Here is a 19850-nt window from a genome sequence, read left to right as displayed (position 1 = left end):
GGAGGGATAGGAGGACCAGAGCGGGAGCCAGGAGTCTCGGGTCCTTGTCCCAGCTCAGTCATTCCCCGCATGAAGCTGGGCAGGCCCTTCCCTCCCGAGCCCTCCACGTCCCCATCTGTGCATTGGGCACATGTATGCTGTTCTCTTTGGGTCCTTATAATAACAGCAGCCAGTCTCCAGGGCTCTGCAGAGGCAGTCCTGACCCAGCTCACAGCCCCCTTGGGCTGGATGTGCTGAAGGCACGCGCTGGGGTCAAGGGCAGAAGCTTGGGGGATGGGCAGAGTTGCTCTCAGATCCTAGCTCTGCCCTGTACTTGATGTGATCCTCGGTCCCCTCATTTATACAGTTTGGATGGGGTTGGAAACCTCACAGGATGGTTCTGGGGCTTCCTTAGCTTTTGCTGGTAGGCGCTCCGCTCCAGCAGTGGGCCTGCTTCCTGGTAATCAGTCAATCGTCTGCTTCCTCTTGGACCAGTGAGGCTCCTGCGGCCCAAAGTGGGCCCTGGGGCAGGGGTCTTTGGTGAAGAAAAAGAGCCATTGTGTCTGATCTTGGCCTTAACAATGAGGACTTAGCTGTTGCTTGGGCAACTCCTCAGGAATATGCCAGTCTTTCCTCCTTGCATGGACTTTGACCCCCGCCCAGGTGACCTCGGGAGTGAGTCAGGAGTTTTCCTTTCTGCCTCTGTCGTGGGATTTTTGGTGGGCTGTGCCCTCCCTGCCACACCCTCCTGTATTTCAGGAGTGGAGGTCTCCCTCGCCTGTCTGGTCTGGTACCTCTCCCACAGTGCCCCCACCTCAGCCCTGGGGTGGCCCAGCCCCCCATCTGGAGCTGGTTAGCTTTTGGAAAAAAACAGCCCTGTGGAAACACCACCCACCCACTTCCCAAAGCCTGAGCTGAATTGAATGGACAAATCATGGGGAGGCCCAGCCCCACCCCTTACCCCAACCCGGGCTCTTTGCTCCAACTTAAAACCACACTGGTGGCCTTTTCTCTGATTATAACAGCAATTTTGAAAACTTTTTTTTTTTTGAAAACTTGACATTCAAAAAATAAAAAATACCTTCACATTCCACCCAGAACAGCTCCTGCTAACGAACAGTTTGTGGCACTTGCCAAGTGTCCAGGAGGTACTCCTGCTGTCCCCAAAACTGCGGATGGGAAAGTAAGGCCAGGGGCATGAGTAGCAACCTGGTCAGGCTGCTGGTGTGTGGGGGGGGTTCCCCAAGAGTTGCTGGCCCAGCACTGCAGGAAGCCCTCGCTGTGTTCCTGGCACACAGCGGCGGGCCTCTCTCGGGATCTGTGGGGCAGCCAATTGGGAAGGGGCTGCAACAGCTGGGATCACGACCTGTGAGGGAGCTGAGTCTTGGCTATGTTTCCCCAAAGGGTTCTCTCACGTGTCTTCCTCACCAGCCTGTCCCCGGAGTCCCTCATACCCTCTAGCCTCAGATGCCTGCGGGAGTGGTGGGGGTGGGGGGCACCCCTCCTCCAGCTCTCTGCTCTGGGGAAGCAGGGCCCATGCAGCTAGTCCCAGTGTGGTGGCCCAGAAAGCAGTACTTGACTCAGGGCCAAGGCCCCCAGGGTCTGAGCTGTGTCCCCATGCTCACTCCTGAGACACTCTGTCCCTTGGCCATTCAGAAAGCGTCACTTTGGGGAAGGCCAGTGGCTGGTTTTCAGAAGCAGCAGCCAGTTTTCAGAATGGCCCTGTCAGCTGCTGAGCAGGGCTGGCTGGAAGGGTGGGTGTGCTGACCGCCAGCCTCAGACACCAACACCTCGGGCCTGGGGGTGGGGAACAGGGAGCCTGGCTTCCTTCGCCCTCGTTCTGAAGGCCCAGCCCCCACTCCATGCCCTTAGATCTCCCTTATCTTCTACTTCCCTCAGAGCTGCAGACAGATCTATAATCCTCGCAGGACCTAGAGAGTCTCAGGGGATCAAGGGCGGGGGTGGACACTCCCCCCAGGCCCTCTCCCACCTTTGGAATGCAGAGTCGCTCAGAGCCTGTCTGCTGGCCCACAGAGACCCACCCCACATTCCAGCTCCTCCAACTTGCCACTGGTGGCCTCAGTTCAGTTCAGTCGCTCAGTCATGTCCAACTCTTTGTGACCCCATGGACTGTTGCACCGTCTAAGCTGGTGGCCTGGGCACTGTCTGATCCTTGCCCAGGAGAGGGGCAGGCGTGGGTCGGACGGTCCAGTCAGTGGCGGCCCCTGGACTGGGACTCAGGTGTCCTCCTGCCTGCCGGGACCCTGCTGGGACACAACTTGTAGGCACCTTGTAAACAGCCAGCAGGAGTGGTTTCTGGAAAGAAATAGAAAGGGGACAGTTCTGGTAGAAGCCTTTAGAGATCAGGACTGGCTAATCCTGGATTAGCTGCAGGGTGGGGCGAGGGATGGCCCCAGGGTGTTCGGCAGAGACAAGGGTGGCCCCACCCAAGGACAGAAGTGAGACGGGGGTGGTGTGGAGAAGGGCTGGGGGTTGCGCTGGGTTTTCTCTGGGTGAGGCCAGGGAAGGATGGGAAGCCAGGATTCGGGTTTTCTCTGGGCAGGGAAGGGTTAAACGTTCTTGAGCTTCCCAGGCTCTCGCCCCTCCCCTCCTGAACTTCCTCTCCAGCCTTGGCCTTGGTACCCAGAGCTACCAGCCGCCCTTGTGCCCTGCCCCGGGTCATCATGGCCTGCCTGAGTCCCTCACAGCTCCAGAAGGTAGGGGCCTGCCGGTTGGGAGACCCCGAGGGTCAGATAAATATAAGGGGCCCCTCAAAACTTGAGCTAGTCCAGGAAACTCGACCCCGCCCCGTTGTATTTCTGAACAGGAAACTGAAGCCCAGAGTGGTCGGTTCACAGGCACGACCCCTAACTTCTGCACACACAGCCAGGGGCCGTCCAGGCCACCGCACCCGCGGTGGTGGGGGAACATGTAGGTGACAATACCAGACTAAAACACAGGGTCTTGAGAGCTGGGGGTGGGGGCGGGGGCGAAGGTCTGGGAAGGGGCGGGCCCAACGAGGGGGCGGGCCCGCTGATCCCACCCCTAACCCAAGGCGCTTGGCTGCGGAACCAGCCGCGGGCGTTCCAGCGTGCCTGTATGCTAAGTCACTTCAGTCTTGTCCCACTCTTTGCCACCCTACGGACTGTCTCCCGCCAGGTTCCTCTGTCCATGGGATTCTCCAGGCAAAACTACTGGAGTGGGTTGACATGCCCTCCTCCAGAGGAGGACCAGGGATCCGACCTGCGTTTCTTAAGTCTCCTGCATTGCCAGGCGGGTTCTTCACCGCTAGCGCCACCTGGAAAGAGCTAAGCCTTGGGAATTAGAGCGAGGGAGATCTTTGAAAAAACCTGACCCTTGTGGTTTGATCCTGGTGGCAAGAGGAAAATGCAAAAAAAAAAAAAAAATTACAGAAAATCTCAAAAAAGAAAATTAAAACATTCCATACATTTCCTTGAAGAAGGAAATGGCAACCCACTCCAGTATTCTTGCCTGAAGAATCCCATGGACAGAGGAGCCTGGTGAGCCGCACAGTCCACAGGGTCGCAAAGAGTCGGACACGACTGAAGCGACTGAGCACGCACGCACGGGCACGCACGCATACATTCCCTACGCTGAGACAATATTTTTGTATACAGCCCTTGAATCGCTGAAAGGTCCGGGGAATTCCCGGGTGGTCCCGCCCTTAAGACTTGGCCTTTCCACTGCGGAGGGCACAGGTTTGATGCCAGGACTTGGAATTAAGATCCCGGAAGCCGCACTGTGGGGCCGAATAAAATAAAAGGTCCATCACAGTTGTTGTGTCTGACTAGGTTGTGTCCGACTCTTTGTGATCCCATGGACTGCAGCACACCAGGCTTCCCTGTTCTTCACTATATCCTGGAGTTTGCTCAAACTTAGGTCCATTGAGTTGGTGATGCCATCCAACCATCTCATCCTCTGTCATTCCCTTCTCCTCCTGCCTTCGATCTTTCCCAGCATCAGGGTCTTTTCTAATGAGTCAGCTGTTTGTATTAGGTGGCCAAAGTATTGGAGCTTCAGCTTCAGCATCAGTCCTTCCGATGAACATTCAGGGTTGGCTTCCTTTAGGATTGTTTGATCTCCTTGCTGTCCAAGGGACTCTCAAGAGTCTTCTCCAGCACAATTCGAAACCATCAGTTCTTGGGTGTTCAGCCTTCTTTATGGTCCAACTCTTACATCCAAACGTGACTACTGGAAAAACCATAGATTTGACTAGATGGACCTTTGTCCACAAAGTGATGTCTCTGCTTTTTAACATACTGTCTAGGTTTGTCATTGCTTTTCTTCCAAGGAGCAATCATCTTTTAATTTCATGGTTGCAGTCACCATCCACAGTGATTTTGGAGCCCAAGAAAATAAAATATGTCATGGTTTCCACTTTTTCCCCTTCTATTTGCAAAGAAGTCATAGGACTGACTGGATGCCATTGATCTTAGTTTTTTGAATGTTGAGGGTTAAGGAGAAGGGGATGACAGAAGAGGAGACAGTTACATGGCATCACTGACTCAATGGACATGAATCTGAGCAAGCTCCAGGAGATGGTGAAGGACAGGGAAGCTTGGTGTGCTGCAGTCCATGGGATCACAGAGTCTGACACGACTGAGGAACTGAATAGCAAATCTTGATTCCAGCTTGTGATTCATCCAGCTTGGCATTTCACACGATGAAGCAACAGTTAGAACTGGACATGGAACAGCAGACTGGTTCCAAATAGGAAAAGGAGTACGTCAAGGCTGTATATTGTCACCTTGTTTATTTAACTTATATGCAGAGAACATCACGAGAAACGCCAGGCTGGACGAAGCACAAGCTGGAATCAAAATTGCTAGGAGAAATATCAATAACCTCAGATATGCAGATGACACCACCCTTATGGCAGAAAGTAAAGAAGAACTAAAGAGCCTCTTGATGAAAGTGAAAGAGGAGAGTGAAAAAGTTGGCTTAAAACTCAACATTCAGAAAACGAAGATCATGGCATCCGGTCCCATCACTTCATGGCAAATAGATGGGGAAACAGTGGAAACAGTGGCTGACTTTATTTTTCTAGGCTCCAAAATCACTGCAGATGGTGACTGCAGCCATGAAATTAAAAGATGTTTACTCCTTGGAAGGAAAGTTATGACCAACCTAGATAGCATATTCAAAAGCAGAGACATTACTTTGCCAACAAAGGTTCGTCTAGTCAAGGCTATGGTTTTTCCTGTGGTCATGTATGGATGTGAGAGTTGGACTGTGAACAAAGCTGAGCACCAAAGAATTGATGCTTTTGAACTGTGGTGTTGGAGAAGACTCTTGAGAGTCCCTTGGACTGTGAGGAGATCCAACCAGTCCATCCTAAAGGAGATCAGTCCTGGGTGTTCATTGGAAGAACTGATGTTGAAGCTGAAACTCCAATACTTTGGCCACCTGATGAGAAGAGCTGACTCATTGGAAAAGACCCTGATGCTGGGAAAGATTGAGGGCAGGAGGAGAAGGCGACGACAGAGGATGAGATGGCTGGATGGCATCACCGACTCAATGGACATGGGTTTGGGTGAACTCCGGGAGTTGGTGATGGACAGGGAGGCCTGGTGTGCTGCCGTTCATGGGGTTGCAAAGAGTTGGATACGACTGAGTGACTAACACCCCAAAAAGATGTCCTTTTCATTATAGGGGACTGGAATGCAAAAGTAGGAAGTCAAGAAACACCTGGAGTAACAGGCCAATTTGGCCTTGGAATACAGAATGAAACAGGGCAAAGACTAATAGAGTTTTGCCAAGAAAATGCACTGGTCATAACAAACACCCTCTTCCAACAACACAAGAGAGGACTCTATACATGGACATCACCAGATGGTCAACACCGAAATCAGATTGATTATATTCTTTGCAGCCAAAGACGGAGAAGCTCTATACAGTCAGCAAAAACAAGACTGGGAGCTGACTGTGGCTCAGACCATGAACTTCTTATTGCCAAATTCAGACTTAAATTGAAGAAAGTAGGGAAAACCACTAGACCATTCAGGTATGACCTAAATCAAATCCCTTATGATTATACAGTGGAAGTGAGAAATAGATTTAAGGGCCTAGATCTGATAGATAGAGTGCCTGATGAACTATGGACTGAGGTTCATGACATTGTACAGGAGACAGGGATCAAGACCATCCCCATGGAAAAGAAATGCAAAATGGCTGTCTGGGGAGGCCTTACAAATAGCTGTGAAAAGAAGAGAAGTGAAAAGCAAAGGAGAAAAGGAAAGATATAAACATCTGAATGCAGAGTTCCAAAGAATAGCAAGAAGAGATAAGAAAGCCTTCCTCAGCGATCAATGCAAAGAAATAGAGGAAAACAACAGAATGGGAAAGACTAGAGATCTCGTCAAGAAAATCAGAGATACCAAAGGAACATTTCATGCAAAGATGGGCTTGATAAAGGACAGAAATGGTATGGACCTAACAGAAGCAGAAGATATTAAGAAGAAATGGCAAGAATACACAGAAGAACTGTACAAAAAAGATCTTCACGACCCAGCTAATCACAATGGTGTGATCACTGACCTAGAGCCAGACATCCTGGAATGTGAAGTGAAGTGGGCCTTAGCAAGCATCACTACGAACAAAGCTAGTGGAGGTGATAGAATTCCAGTTGAGCTATTTCAAATCCTGAAAGATGATGCTGTGAAAGTGCTGCACTCAATATGCCAGCAAATTTGGAAAACTCAGCAGTGGCCACAGGACTGGAAAAGGTCAGTTTTCATTCCAATCCCAAAGAAAGGCAATGCCAAAGAATGCTTAAACTACCGCACAATTGCACTCATCTCACACGGTAGTAAAGTAATGCTCAAAATTCTCCAAGCCAGGCTTCAGCAATATGTGAACCATGAACCTCCTGATCTTTAAGCTGGTTTTAGAAAAGGCAGAGGAACCAGAGATCAAATTGCCAACATCCGCTGGATCATGGAAAAAGCAAGAGAGTTCCAGAAAACATCTATTTCTGCTTTATTGACTATGCCAAAGCCTTTGACTGTGTGGATCACAATAGACTGTGGAAAATTCTGAAAGAGATGGGAATACCAGACCACCTGACCTGCCTCTTGAGAAATCTGTATGCAGGTCAGGAAGCAACAGTTAGAACTGGACATGGAACAACAGACTGATTCCAAATAGGAAAAGGAGTACGTCAAGGCTGTATATTGTCACCCTGCTTATTTAACTTATATGCGGAGTACATCATGAGAAATGCTGGGCTGGAAGAAACACAAGCTGGAATCAAGATTGCCGGGAGAAATATCAATAACCTCAGATATGCAGATGACACCACCCTTATGGCAGAAAGTGAAGAAGAACTCAAAAGCCTCTTGATGAAGGTGAAAATGGAGAGTGAAAAAGTTGGCTTAAAGCTCAACCTTCAGAAAACGAAGATCATGGCATCCGGTCCCATCACTTCATGGCAAATAGATGGGGAAACAGTGGAAACAGTATCAGACTTTATTTTTCTGGGCTCCAAAATCACTGCAGATGGTGACTGCAGCCATGAAATTAAAAGACGCTTACTCCTTGGAAGGAAAGTTATGACCAACCTAGATAGCATATTCAAAAGCAGAGACATTACTTTGCCAACAAAGGTTCATCTAGTCAAGGCTATGGTTTTTCCTGTGGTCATGTATGGATGTGAGAGTTGGACTGTGAAGAAGGCTGAATGCCGAAGAATTGATGCTTTTGAACTGTGGTGTTGGATAAGACTTTGGAGAGTCCCTTGGACTGCAAGGAGATCCAACCAGTCCATTCTGAAGGAGATCAGCCCTGGGATTTCTTTGGAGGGAATGATGCTAAAGCTGAAACTCCAGTACTTTGGCCACCTCATGCAAAGAGTTGACTCATTGGAAAAGACTCTGATGCTGGGAGGGATTGGGGGCAAGAGGAGAAGGGGACGACAGAGGATGAGATGGCTGGATGGCATCACTGACTCGATGGATGTGAGTCTGAGTGAACTCTGGGAGTTGGTGATGGACAGGGAGGCCTGGCATGCTGCGATTCATGAGGTCGAGAAGAGTCGGACACGACTGAGCAACTGATCTGATCTGATCTGAGTGACTGAACTGAACTGAACTGATTCTTTATATAAGTTAAATAAGCAGGGTGACAATATACAGCCTTGACGTGCTCCTTTCCCAATTTGGAACCAGTCTGTTGTTCCATGTCCAGTTCTAACCGTTGCTTCTTGACCTGCATACAGATTTCTCAGGAGGCAGGTAAGGTGGTCTGGTATCCCCATCTCTTTAAGAGTTTTCCACAGTTTGTTGTGATCAGCACAGTCAAAAGGCTTTAGTGTGGTCGATAAAGCAGAAGTAGATGTTTTTCTGGAATTCCTTTGCTTTTTCTATGATCCAACAGATGTTGGCCATTTGATTTCTGGTTTCTCTGCCTTTTCTAAATCCAGTTTATACATCTGGAAGTTCTCGGTTCGCAGACTATTGAAGTCTAGCTTGAAGAATTCTGAGCATTACCTTTCTAGCATGTGAAATGAGCACAACTGTATGGTAGTTTGAATATTCCTAGGCATTGCCTTTCTTTGGGATTGGAATGAAAACTGACCTTTTCCAGTCCTGTGGCTATTGCTGAGTTTTCCAAATTTGCTGGCATTTTGAGTGCAGCACTTTCACAGCATCATCTTTTAGAATTTGAAGTAGCTCATCTGAAATTCTGTCACCTCCACTAGCTTTGTTCATGTAATGCTTGCTGAGGCCCACTCAACTTTGCATTCCAGAATGTCTGGCTCTAGGTACATGACCACAGCATCGTGATTATCTGGGCCATTAAGAACTTTTTTGTATAGTTCTTCCGTGTATTCTTACAGATGGTAGAAATGCCCATTCAACATGTTTCCCCAAGTTTCTCCTATGTGCCAGGCACAGTACTGGGACCTAGAACTCCTGCTGTCCCTTGGGCCTTCACGCAGCCCTCTGTGGAGGGACAGGTGTGACCCCACTGGACAGCATTTGCCCAAGTTCTCGCAAATTAGAATACTTATTTGTATTTGGCTTTTTTTGTTGTTCTTGTTCAGTCACTTAGTCATGTCCAACTCTTTGCAGCCTCATGGATCACAGCATACCATGCTGGCCTGTCCTTCACTCTCTCCCGGAGTTTGCTCAAACTCAAGTCTGTTGAGTCTGTGATGCCATCCAACCACCTCATCCTCTGTCACCCACTTCTCCTCCTGCCCTCAGTCTTTCCCAGCATCAAGGTCTTTTCCAATGAGCCGGCTCTTCAGTACATTTATTTATTTAGCTGGGCTGGGTTTTAGTCGAAGCACTTGGGATCTTTTATCTTCCTTTCGGCATGTGGGATGGTTAGTTGTAGCATGTGAACACTTAGTTCTGGCATGTGGGATCTAATTCCCCCAGCACTGGGAGCAGCGGGGAATCTTAGCTACTGAACCACCAGGGAACTCCCATGGCTTCTTTTTCTAATCTCACAATATATCTAGAACACATCCCCATGCCAGTAAATATTTTTCTATCACCTGTGTTACACTCCAGGGAGATAAAGCGTACTTCGTGTAATAGAATCCCGTGTATACTGGTCTGTTGGATGTCTGTCTCCTTTCTTAGACCAGGTCTGGGAGGCAGGCATCATGGATGGCTTGTTCACGACTGAATCTCTAGCTCCTAAAGCCACATCTGGTGCATGGTAGATGTACAGTCAATGTTGGCTGGATAAATGAATGAGGTTGTATCCCCATGTGACTCAAGCCCACTGGAGGGTTACAGTGGGGACATCTCTGCTTCTACTCCCCTTCATTCAAGCAGCCAGCACTCACTGCCCTTCACTGGACATAGGCGCCATGGCCAGGGAGGCGGGCGGAGCAACGAACAAGACGCTAGGTCCTGCCTTCAGACAGCTTCTGGTTTGGGGAGGGGTCAAATCAGTCCTCTCGAAGAGCGTTTGAGGCTGGGGGGAAGCCTGAGTCTCCTGCCTGTCTGCCTGCAGTTTCAGGAGGATGGATTCCTGGTGCTGGAAGGGTTCTTATCTGCAGACGAGTGTGAGGCCATGCAACGGAGGATTGATGAGATCGTGGCCAAGATGGATGTCCCTCTCCACTGTCGCACGGAATTTTCTACCCAGGAGGAGGAGCAGCTGCGAGCCCAGGTAGGTGCCTGGAGCAGGCAGAGATGGGACCTGGTCTCTGATGGGCGGTGAAGCCTGGAAACATCAGGTCCCAAGGCCCATGGGTTCATTTTTCTGACCTTGCAGCACTGTTCAGCTCTTAGTTCCCCAACCAGGGATAGAACCTGTACCCCCTGAAGTGGAAGCTCAGACTCTTAACCACAAGCCGCCAGGGGAGTCCCCCCATCAGCTCATTCTGACACTGAGTCAGGCCTTGAACTTTCTCAAGGCACCAGACTGTGTCTTATTTGCCGATTTCCTTCACTCCCTACTATGAATTTATAAAGTCAATGTTATTGCCCCCATTTGACAGATAAATTAAGGATAATTGAAGTTCAGTTCACATGCCCCAAACTACACAGTTAATCACTAATAGAGCCAGAACTTAAACCCAGATTTGCCGGATACCAAGTTCATGTTGTCACTGCTCTGCTGTACTTCCTTAGAAGTTTTCCTGCCACAAAGCACCATTTTGTGGCCACAATCCAAAACAAATGATTTTGATGGGCCTACCTGGGTAAGTCATCCCCCAGTGAGACTAGGAGCTCTGCTTATCCCGCCCCTCCACCTGACTCCACCCCGGTGACCTAATGGGACTCAGTACAGTTTGAGATGGATAAGTTGAGACCCAGGGGTTCTCCCACACAGTTCTTGTAACCTTTCATAGCCTGATTTTATGAGCCTGCCTGCTGCTGGGCCCTCAAGCCAAAGCTGCAGTCCAGGGACTTCCCTGGTGGGTCCAGTGGCTAAGACTTTACACTCTCAGTGCAGGGGGCCCAGGTTCCATCCCTGGTCAGGGATCTAGATCCCACATGCTGCAACTAAAGAATTGCATGCTGCAATAAACATGGAAGATCCTGCATGCCACAACTAAACACCCGGCACAGCCAAGTAAATACATTCAGTTCAGTGCAGTCGCTCAGTCGTGTCCGACTCTTTGCGACTCCATGAACCGCAGCATGCCAGCCCTCCCTGTCCATCACCAACTCCCAGAGTTCACCCAAACCCATGTCCATTGACTCGGTGATGCCATCCAACCATCTCATCCTCTGTTGTCCCCTTCTCCTGCACTCAATCTTTCCCAGCATCAAGGTCTTTTCAAGTGAGTCAGCTCTTTGCATCAGGTGGCCAAAGTATTGGAGTTTCAGCTTCAACATCAGTCCTTCCAATGAACACCCAGGACTGATCTCCTTAAGGATGGACTGGTTGGATCTCCTCGAAGTCCAAGGGACTCTCAAGAGTCTTCTCCAACCCCACAGTGCAAAAGCATCAATTCTTCAGCACTCAGCTTTCTTTATAGTCCAACTCTCACATCCATACATTACCACCGGAAAAAACATAGCCTTGACTAGACAGACCTTTGTCGGCAAAGTAATGTCTCTACTTTTTAATATGCTGTCCAGGTTGGTCATAACTTTCCTTCCAAGGAGTAAGCGTTTTTTAATTTCATGGCTGCAGTCACCATCTGCAGTGATTTTGGAGCCTAGAAAAATAAAGTCAGCCACTGTTTCCACTGTTTCCCCATCTATTTGCCATGAAGTGATGGGACCGGATGCCATGATCTTTGTTTTCTGAATGTTGAGCTTTAAGCCAACTTTTTCACTCTCCTCTTTCACTTTCATCAAGAGGCTCTTTAGTTCTTCACTTTCTGCCATAAGGGTGGTGTCATCTGCATATCTGAGGTTATTGATATTTCTCCTGGCAATCTTGATTCCAGTTTGTGTTTCGTCCAGCCCAGCGTTTCTCATGATGTACTCTGCATACGATAAATACACTAACAACCACAAAACAAACTGTGGTCCAGGCTCAGTAATGGGGGCTCATGCTTACTCATGGCAATGAGCTTCTGCCATCTGGTGGGCATAAAGGGAATTACAGTGACTGGAAGGCTTACTACGCAGAGAATGGGGAGTTGAGAAGGAAAGGGGGTTTATAGGATGACAGCTTTGCTCCCAACAGTAGGTTTCATTTGGCTGTACTGGTATCCAGTATATCCTCAATATTCACTACTGATACTGTGAAAGACTTTGAAATGGATGTTTAAAAAAGATCGGCAGGTGTCCTGTTCAGCTCTTCTTTCCAGCTTACCTGCACTTTTCATTGTTTTTTAAGTTGACAACCCTGCAAGTTTTGTAATAACTCAGTGATACTTGTCCATAGAAATGGGCATGAACTGGGTCTGGCAGGATGCAATTATTGATCGCCCCTGTGGCTATATCAGTTTTGCACTGATCTGTAAATTCATTTCAGCGTTTCTTGGTGCCTATATTTGTGTGGTTCTTAAAATTCTCCTTTGAACATGTTGCTGGTTCCTTTGTGAATTACTGAGTTTAGTAACATCTTTGACATGCATGTAGCATCATTGTCTTTAATATTATTATCCATTATAAGGTTGAGGGCAGGAGGAGAAGGGGACGACAGAGGATGAGATGGTTGGATGGCGTCACCAACTCAATGGACATGGGTTTGGGTGGACTCTGGGAGTTGGTGATGGACAGGGAGGCCTGGTGTGCTGCGGTTCATAAGGTCACAAAGAGTCGGACACGACTGAGAGACTGAACTGAACTAAACTGATGTTTCTGAGACTTGTTTCCCTCACCCTGATCCTAGTACAGAGGAACTGAGAATGTTGGAAAAAACCTTTCAGTTTTCAGTGGGAAGCTGAAAGTTTTCAAAGAACCACTATGAGTCACTGATTTGAGCCAGGCAGGCACCTGTGATAGCAGATGTGTTCAGGTGAGTAAGAGGTGAGGCTCTACCTCCTGGGAACCCAGGCAGGGGCATCACTCAACTGTCCTTAAGTCACCACGCTGGGAGGAAAATTATACATGTGTGTCGTGTATATACAATCTTCCTTCCATGGTGACATAGGCTCAGTTGAGTGACACCAATGCCCCTACTTGGAAGGAAGATGATGTGTATGTGTGCTTCGTGTATGGGCTTACCTGGTGGCTCAGACATCAAAGAATCTGCCCGCGATTCGGGAGACTGGGGTTCAATCCCTGGGTCAGGAAGATCCCCTGGAGAAGGGAATGGCAACCCACTCCAGTATTCTTGCTTGGGAAATCCCATGGACAGAGGAGCCTGGCGGGTTACAGTCCATGGGGTTGCAAGGAGTTGGACATGACTGAGCAACTTACACTTTCACTTTTACTTTTTATTGAGTCTGTTCATATATATTGGAGAAGGCAATGGCAACTCACTCCAGTACTCTCACCTGGAAAATCCCATGAACAGAGGAGCCTGGTAGGCTCCTCGGCATGGTGATCATGTGTGACCAAAGCCACAAGGAAAACAAGGGACATCTTCCTGGAGCATCATTTTCAGATGATGCTAAGAAATTTGAAATATGATATTAAAATTAACAAGGAGGAGTTATTAAGAAAAAGATTAGTAATAGCTTATATTTAGAGAGCATTTAGTCATGCCCTCACTGAGTGTTTTCTATAATAATAAACGCAGATATTCACATGACACCATATTCCAAGGACTGTTCTAGAGTCTTATGTGTGTGTGTGTGTACACGTGTGTGTGTGCATGTACGTGCTGTCATGTCCGACTCTTTGTGACCCCATGAACTGTAGCCCACCAGGCTTCTCTGTCCATGGGATTTCCCAGGCAAGAATACTGGAGTGGGTTGCCATTTCCTTCTCCAGGAGATATTTCCCCACTCAGGCATTGAACCCACATCTCCTGCATTGGCAGGTGAATTCCTTACCACTGAGCCCCTGGAAGCCCAAGAATAATAAGGGGCAGATATTCACATGACACCACATTCCCAGCAACTGTTCTTGTGCTTTATATATGTTGTTGTTCAGTCACCAAGTAAACAGCATAATCCCTACAACACCCTATGAGATAGGTGCCTTTAGTAGCCTGTGTATTTTATGAGGAAACCAAACCCGGAGAGGTTCAGTAATGTGATTGTGGTCACAGCCCATCAGTGGCAGAGCTGGGATTTGAACCCCAGTATTCTAGCTCCAGGGTTTCCCAAGTGGCCCAAAGCTCCCTGGGAACCAGGCCTCTTTGATCATGCCATTATCGGGTATGAGTCATGTGATTTATTAAGAGGTTTCCAGGGGGACTTCCTGACGGTCCAGTGGTAAGATTCCATGCTCCCAATGCAGGGGGCCCAGGTTCAATCCCTGGTCAAGGAACTAGGATCTCACATTCTGCAACTAAGAGCCCGCATACTGCGACTAGAAAAAAGATCCCGCGTGTCACAATTAAGACCTGGTGCAGACAAATAAATTAATTAATTAATTTTTAAAAAAAGAGGTTTCCAAAAACTTCCGTGCTTGTAGCTTCGGACTGTGCTGTCGGGCCCTTGGGTTTCCAGTTTACCATCTGTGTTGCATTGAACAAGTCTGAGAAGCATCAGTGGAGTCTGCAGCTCTGTGCTGGGTGCAGGGTGGGGGGCCCTCTGAATCCTCTTCCCTCTCTGTCAGGCCCAACTGTGACCCCGGGATGCTCTCTCAGTCCCTCTGATGTCCCCTCTCCACAGGGCAGCACAGACTATTTCTTAAGCAGCGGTGACAAGATTCGATTCTTCTTTGAGAAAGGCGTCTTTGACAAACAAGGTTTGGAACTGGGGTCCTAGACTGGCTGGACTTGGGTGTTTGCCCCCCGGGGCTGGGGGGTTGGTGCACTGAGACCAGCTGTCTGCGGGTAGCTGGACTCCAGTTCTTCTGCCTTGATCTATTCTTTGTGCCACAGGAAATTTCCTGGTCCCACCGGAGAAATCCATCAACAAAATTGGCCATGGTAAGCAGGGGCTTGGGGGAACCTAAAGTCTGAAGAGTTGGGGGGGCCTTCCTCCAAAGCACACAGTCAGTGAGTAGCCCAACAGATGGCATTTCTGGGTGCAGGCTCCCCCTTGGACCCTGCTCTCCACTCCTCAGTTATAAACAAGCGGAAAGCTCATGCACAGAAAATAGCAAACATCAAAGTGAAGCCTGATCCTGGGTGCGCAGGCCTAGGCCCAGGAGGGCACTGGGGACTGGGGACTGGCTCTTCATCTCGCCTTTGTCCTGCAGCCCTGCATGCCCTTGACCCCGTCTTCAGGTGTGTCACACACTCCCACAAGGTGCAGGTGAGCAGAGGTGTCGGCGAGGGCGGGCAGGTAGGCCAGATGTGAGTGTGGGCAGGCTGGCTGTGTGACCTCTGCCCCCTTCCAGGCTTTGGCCAGAAGTCTGGGCCTCCAGATGCCTGTGGTGGTGCAGAGCATGTATATCTTTAAGGTGAGTTCCCTGTCCTCCCCAGGCCTCAGTTTATCCTCTGTAAAATGGGCACAGTGCTTAAACCAGCCCCTCCATACTAGGGCCACAAGCTATCTCCCTGAAGAATTACTACTCAGTGGGCAAGAGAACATGAAAATTGGTCTCCCCTGGTTAGGATGCCTGGCATTCCCTTGGCTCTCAGTTACAATTTAGCAGCAGAAGGGAAGGGGTCCGAAGGGCTGCCTCCTCCTTTTGTTGGCTATTGAAATGCCTTGCTGTCAGCTTTCAAGGCCCAGCTCAGTGCCACCTCCTTCAAGAAGCCTTCAAACTCCCTTGGGAAGAGAGGACCCATCTCTGACCCTGAAGCCTAGAGGCTCAACTGCTGGTCTGGGCCCCAGTTCCTCCCACTGCCCCTCACTTCTGCCTTGTGTCTCTTTTTTTTAAACAAACTAATTTTATTTTGGTCGCGTCAAGTCTTTATTGTGGCACACGGGCTCAGTAGTTGCAGCACGTGGGCTTAGCTGCTCCGTGGCATGTGGAGTTTTAGTTCCCTGACCAGGGATCAAACCCACATCCTCTGCATTGAAAGGTGGATTCTTAACCACCTGACCACCGGGGAAGTGCCCTGCCTTGTGTTCTTGTTAGGCACGTGAGTCTTCTCTTCCCAGAGAAGTTTGAAGGTGTCTGAAGGCGTGTTCAGACTGGGAGCTCCCTGCTAGGCAGGGTCGTTTTTCTCTCTGTAGCCCTCCTGGGCTGGCACAGTAGGTGCTGGGTGCCAGTGGGGAAGCCTGGGAGATAAACACCTGTGGCAGGGGCAGGAGCATCCCACTGAGATGACTCAGAGCAGCACCCACCCCGCCCCCACCCTGGTCTCACCTGGCCCCTCCTCTCTCTTGCAGCAACCTCACTTCGGAGGTGAAGGTGAGCCGAGAGCAGGCTGGGGTCCCTGGCAAAGGTCCTGGCGGGAGATCTGGGACATCAATCATTGTCAGGGCCCCAGAGGGACCAGCCTCCTCTGCTGCTTCCAGAGTGAACTGGTGGGGCAGGAGGGGGCAGTGTCCAGGAGTCCTTGACACAGTGGTTCCCAAACCTGGTAGCAACCCCTTGCGGATTAGAAATACACATTCCTGGGCCCCATTCTCTGAGATCTTGAGGTAACCAAGGGCCTGGGAATCTGTATTTTATCAAGTTCCCTGGAGGGCTGATTCAGCCTAGAAATTGCTGATCTGATTACACACCTGCTGGAATCACAGTTACCCTTTCCTGCCTCCCTCATGGGCGATGATCCCCTTCTCTCACATACCTCCAGTGACAGAGGGCTCACTCTCCTGCAGGCAGCTCTTTCCTTCCTGCACAAGCCCGAGTCCTTCCTCTGTAAGGCCCCCTCCTCTCCACCAAGCCCAAGGACAGTCTCCCGAAGGGGGTGACCATCCTCTCTTTGAGCCATCTCTGCTTAACCTGGCACCCCCAGCTCCTTCAGCCTTTCCTCCTCCCAGTGTTTTGGGGCCCCAACCATTAGGACACCTTTGTTTGGACACTGGATTGTCAAAGTCCCTCTTAAAGTCTGGTGTTCAGAAAGCACACAGTTCCTCGGGAAAGGACTAGCACCCACTTTTGTTCTTATAGATTCAGTTCCTCTGTTGAGTGGTCCTCCCTGGTGGCCTGGGCCCCAGCATCATGCAGGGGGTGTTTACAAGGGGGATTCTGTGTCCGTCCCTTGCTTTGCACCCAATTTCTCGGTCTTCAGCCCCTGGGGGCTTACACTGGGCTATCTGGTGGCCAAGTGCCCTCCCTGCCTAAGGACAGTGGCTTGATTACCTGCTGCAATGAAACAATAGCCGCTGCTTTCTAGGCTGCAGTTACAACGTTGAGCACATATTGGCTCATGGGCTTCTTCAGCAACCTCGCAGTTAGCTTATTATAGGGACTGCTCTATGGTTTAGGAAATTGAAGTTTTGAGAGGTGATCTCTCTTGCCCAGAGTCTCCAGCCCAGGAAGTGGGGAGATTCTAACTGCTCCTGGGAGGACCAAGGACTGAGTTGAATTGGGGCCCAGGTGAGGCGGGGTGGGGCTTCTCACGCCCAGGTGGGCCTGCTGCAGTCGCCCCTCACCAGGACGCCTCCTTCCTGTACACGGAGCCCCTGGGCCGGGTGCTGGGCCTGTGGATTGCCCTGGAAGACGCCATGCTGGAGAACGGCTGCCTCTGGTTCATCCCTGGGTCCCACACAGGTGAGGCCACCTGCCTCTCCCTGGTCACTTGTCCTCACCCTCCACGAGTGTACACGTGCGTGCTCAATAGCGTTGGACTCTTTGCCACCCCATGGACTGTAGCCCACCAGGCTCCTCTGTCTATGGGATTTTTTAGGCAAGAATACTGGAGCAGGTTGCCACTTCCTACTCCAGGAGATCTTCCTAACCCAGGGATTGAACCCGTGTCTCCTGCATCTCCTGCATTAGCAGGCGGGTTCTTTACCACTGAGCCATCTGGGAAGCCCCCCACCCCCATGGAAGAAGGACCTGGAAAAAAGAGAGGCTGAAGGCCCCACTTTGGCCTGCAGGTGGAGTGTCAAGAAGGATGGTCCGGACCCCTGCTGGCTCAGTGCCTGGCACCAGCTTCCTCGGGTCGGAGCCAATCCGGGATAACAGCCTCTTTGTGCCCACACCAGTGCTGAGAGGTAGCGGGGTGCAGAGGGCAGGGAGCAGGGCCTGGAGGCCATGCCCAGGGGGTCTGTGCCTGCTCTGACCTGAGGGCCGGGGAGTCACAGCAGGAGGGAACGTCGGGCGGGCGCTTCGAGGACTGAAAGCTGCGTGACCGACACCAGGGTCCCCCAGGCTGGCCTGGAATCCAGATACTGCTCCTTCCAGACTGTCTCTAAGAGCAAATGACTGAAACCCTCTGAGCCTCAGTTTCCCCAAACATCAAGTGGGGAAGCCAGTGAGATGTCATGTGTGAGATGGTGCACAAGTGCTCAGAAACCCTGGCTGTCAGCACACCCTTCCTTTCGATTTTTGTATTAGTATTTATCTGGTTGCATTGGGTGTTAGTTGTGACGAGTGTGCTCAGGAGTTGAGCCATGCAGGCAGCTGCCTCATGGCACGTGGAAGTCTTAGTTCCCCAGCCAGGGATTGAACTTGCATCCCCTGCATGGGAAGGCGGTTTCTTAACCACGGGACCACCAGGGCAGTCCCACACCCTTTCTTTTAGAAAAGGGAAACTGAGTTCCAACGCTGTGTTCCTGGGTGAGGCCCCAGCTGGCTTCTGCCTGGTTCTGGAAATGCCGCAGAAGGCAATGCCACTGCCGAGGCTTGCGAGGGCATGGGCCACGGTGGAAGGACTTGATCCCGGGGCAACCCACGTCCAACCACACAGCCTCCAACCTGGGGCAGACTCCAGGCCCCTGAGGTTGCCAGGATGAGGGTGGGGACAAAGAGGCCATACCACCGCTTGAGGGAGGGGACTGCCCACCATGTCCCTTCCTGCCCCGAGTGCTCTCCTGACCTGCTGTGGCCCTGCCAGGGGCCCTCGTCCTGATCCACGGAGAAGTGGTTCACAAGAGTGAGCAGAACCTTTCTGACCGCTTGCGCCAGGCCTACACTTTCCACCTCATGGAGGCCGCTGGCACCATCTGGAGCCCAGATAACTGGTAGGTGGCAGGGCTGTTCTGTGCCCCAGACGGCTCCTGAACAGGCCTGCCCTGGAGGCCCTGGACAGTGCTTCTGGCCCAAGGTCTTCCCCCCTCCGTCCTCTGCAGGCTCCAGCCGACCCCTGAGCTGCCCTTTCCCCCACTGTACACCTAAAGGCCCTCTCAGGGCGGGGACACGTCCACTCTTGGGTGAAGCTGCGGGCCACCAACACCAGCGCCTTGCTCAACTGCCTGGCCTCAACAGGGAAGCCACGTCTCTCCTCCAGGGATTTTCTCATGCTGGTGTCTCTGCAGACAGGCGGGCACGAGGTGGTAGCCTGGTAGCAGGAGCCCGGGCTGGGTGCCCTTCCTGACATCTCTCTCTGCTTTTCCCTACCCTAACACAACCTGCCCCGAGACGCAGCCTCACAGCCATGAAAAGGGTTCTCGCTGCTTCTTTGCCGGCTTCTCAGTCTTCTCCCCTCTCGATGGAAGTCTTGGTCAGTATGGTGGGAGACACTGAATAAACATGACTTCCAAATGCAGCATCTTGATCCTCCTTTCCCAGGCCACCTTGCTGTCAAGATGAGAGCCCTGGTAAGAGGCATCCAATGTGGTCCAGCCCTGCCTGGTGAGGTACATGTGATGTCAGTAAGTGACATTCAGTGGGCATTCGTGGTGCCAGGAGCTTGCTGTGCTTACTGACTGGACCCTCACCCCCTTCAGGCAGGCGCTGTGTACAGGAGCTGACACGTGGGAAGGTTAAGTGATCTAAGTCTCACAGCTGTTCAGGTGTTTGGCGAGGTTAGCTGGATGCAGGGCCTGTGCTCTGACCTCTATGCTCCCAGTTCTCCTTCTGGGG

General features: G+C 50.8%; 1 protein-coding gene across 1 annotated transcript; it reads left to right on the top strand.

Moving 5' to 3' along the window:
* The first annotated feature begins 2567 nt into the window (after positions 1-2567).
* On the top strand, positions 2568-19533 carry PHYHD1 (phytanoyl-CoA dioxygenase domain containing 1). Its single transcript, XM_005908776.3, has 11 exons — positions 2568-2696; positions 9970-10128; positions 14651-14726; positions 14863-14910; positions 15183-15238; positions 15324-15386; positions 16265-16286; positions 17466-17594; positions 17924-18040; positions 18883-19009; positions 19118-19533. Exons 1-11 carry the CDS (start codon positions 2664-2666, stop codon positions 19161-19163), a joined length of 876 nt encoding a protein of 291 aa, XP_005908838.1. The 5' UTR covers positions 2568-2663; the 3' UTR covers positions 19164-19533.
* The last annotated feature ends 317 nt before the right edge of the window (positions 19534-19850 follow it).

Source organism: Bos mutus, chromosome 11 (genome assembly GCF_027580195.1).
Source record: "Bos mutus isolate GX-2022 chromosome 11, NWIPB_WYAK_1.1, whole genome shotgun sequence".
Taxonomy (NCBI): Eukaryota; Metazoa; Chordata; class Mammalia; order Artiodactyla; family Bovidae; genus Bos; species Bos mutus.
The sequence above is the reverse complement of the archived record's forward strand: the minus strand, read 5'-3'. Positions and strand labels throughout refer to the sequence as shown.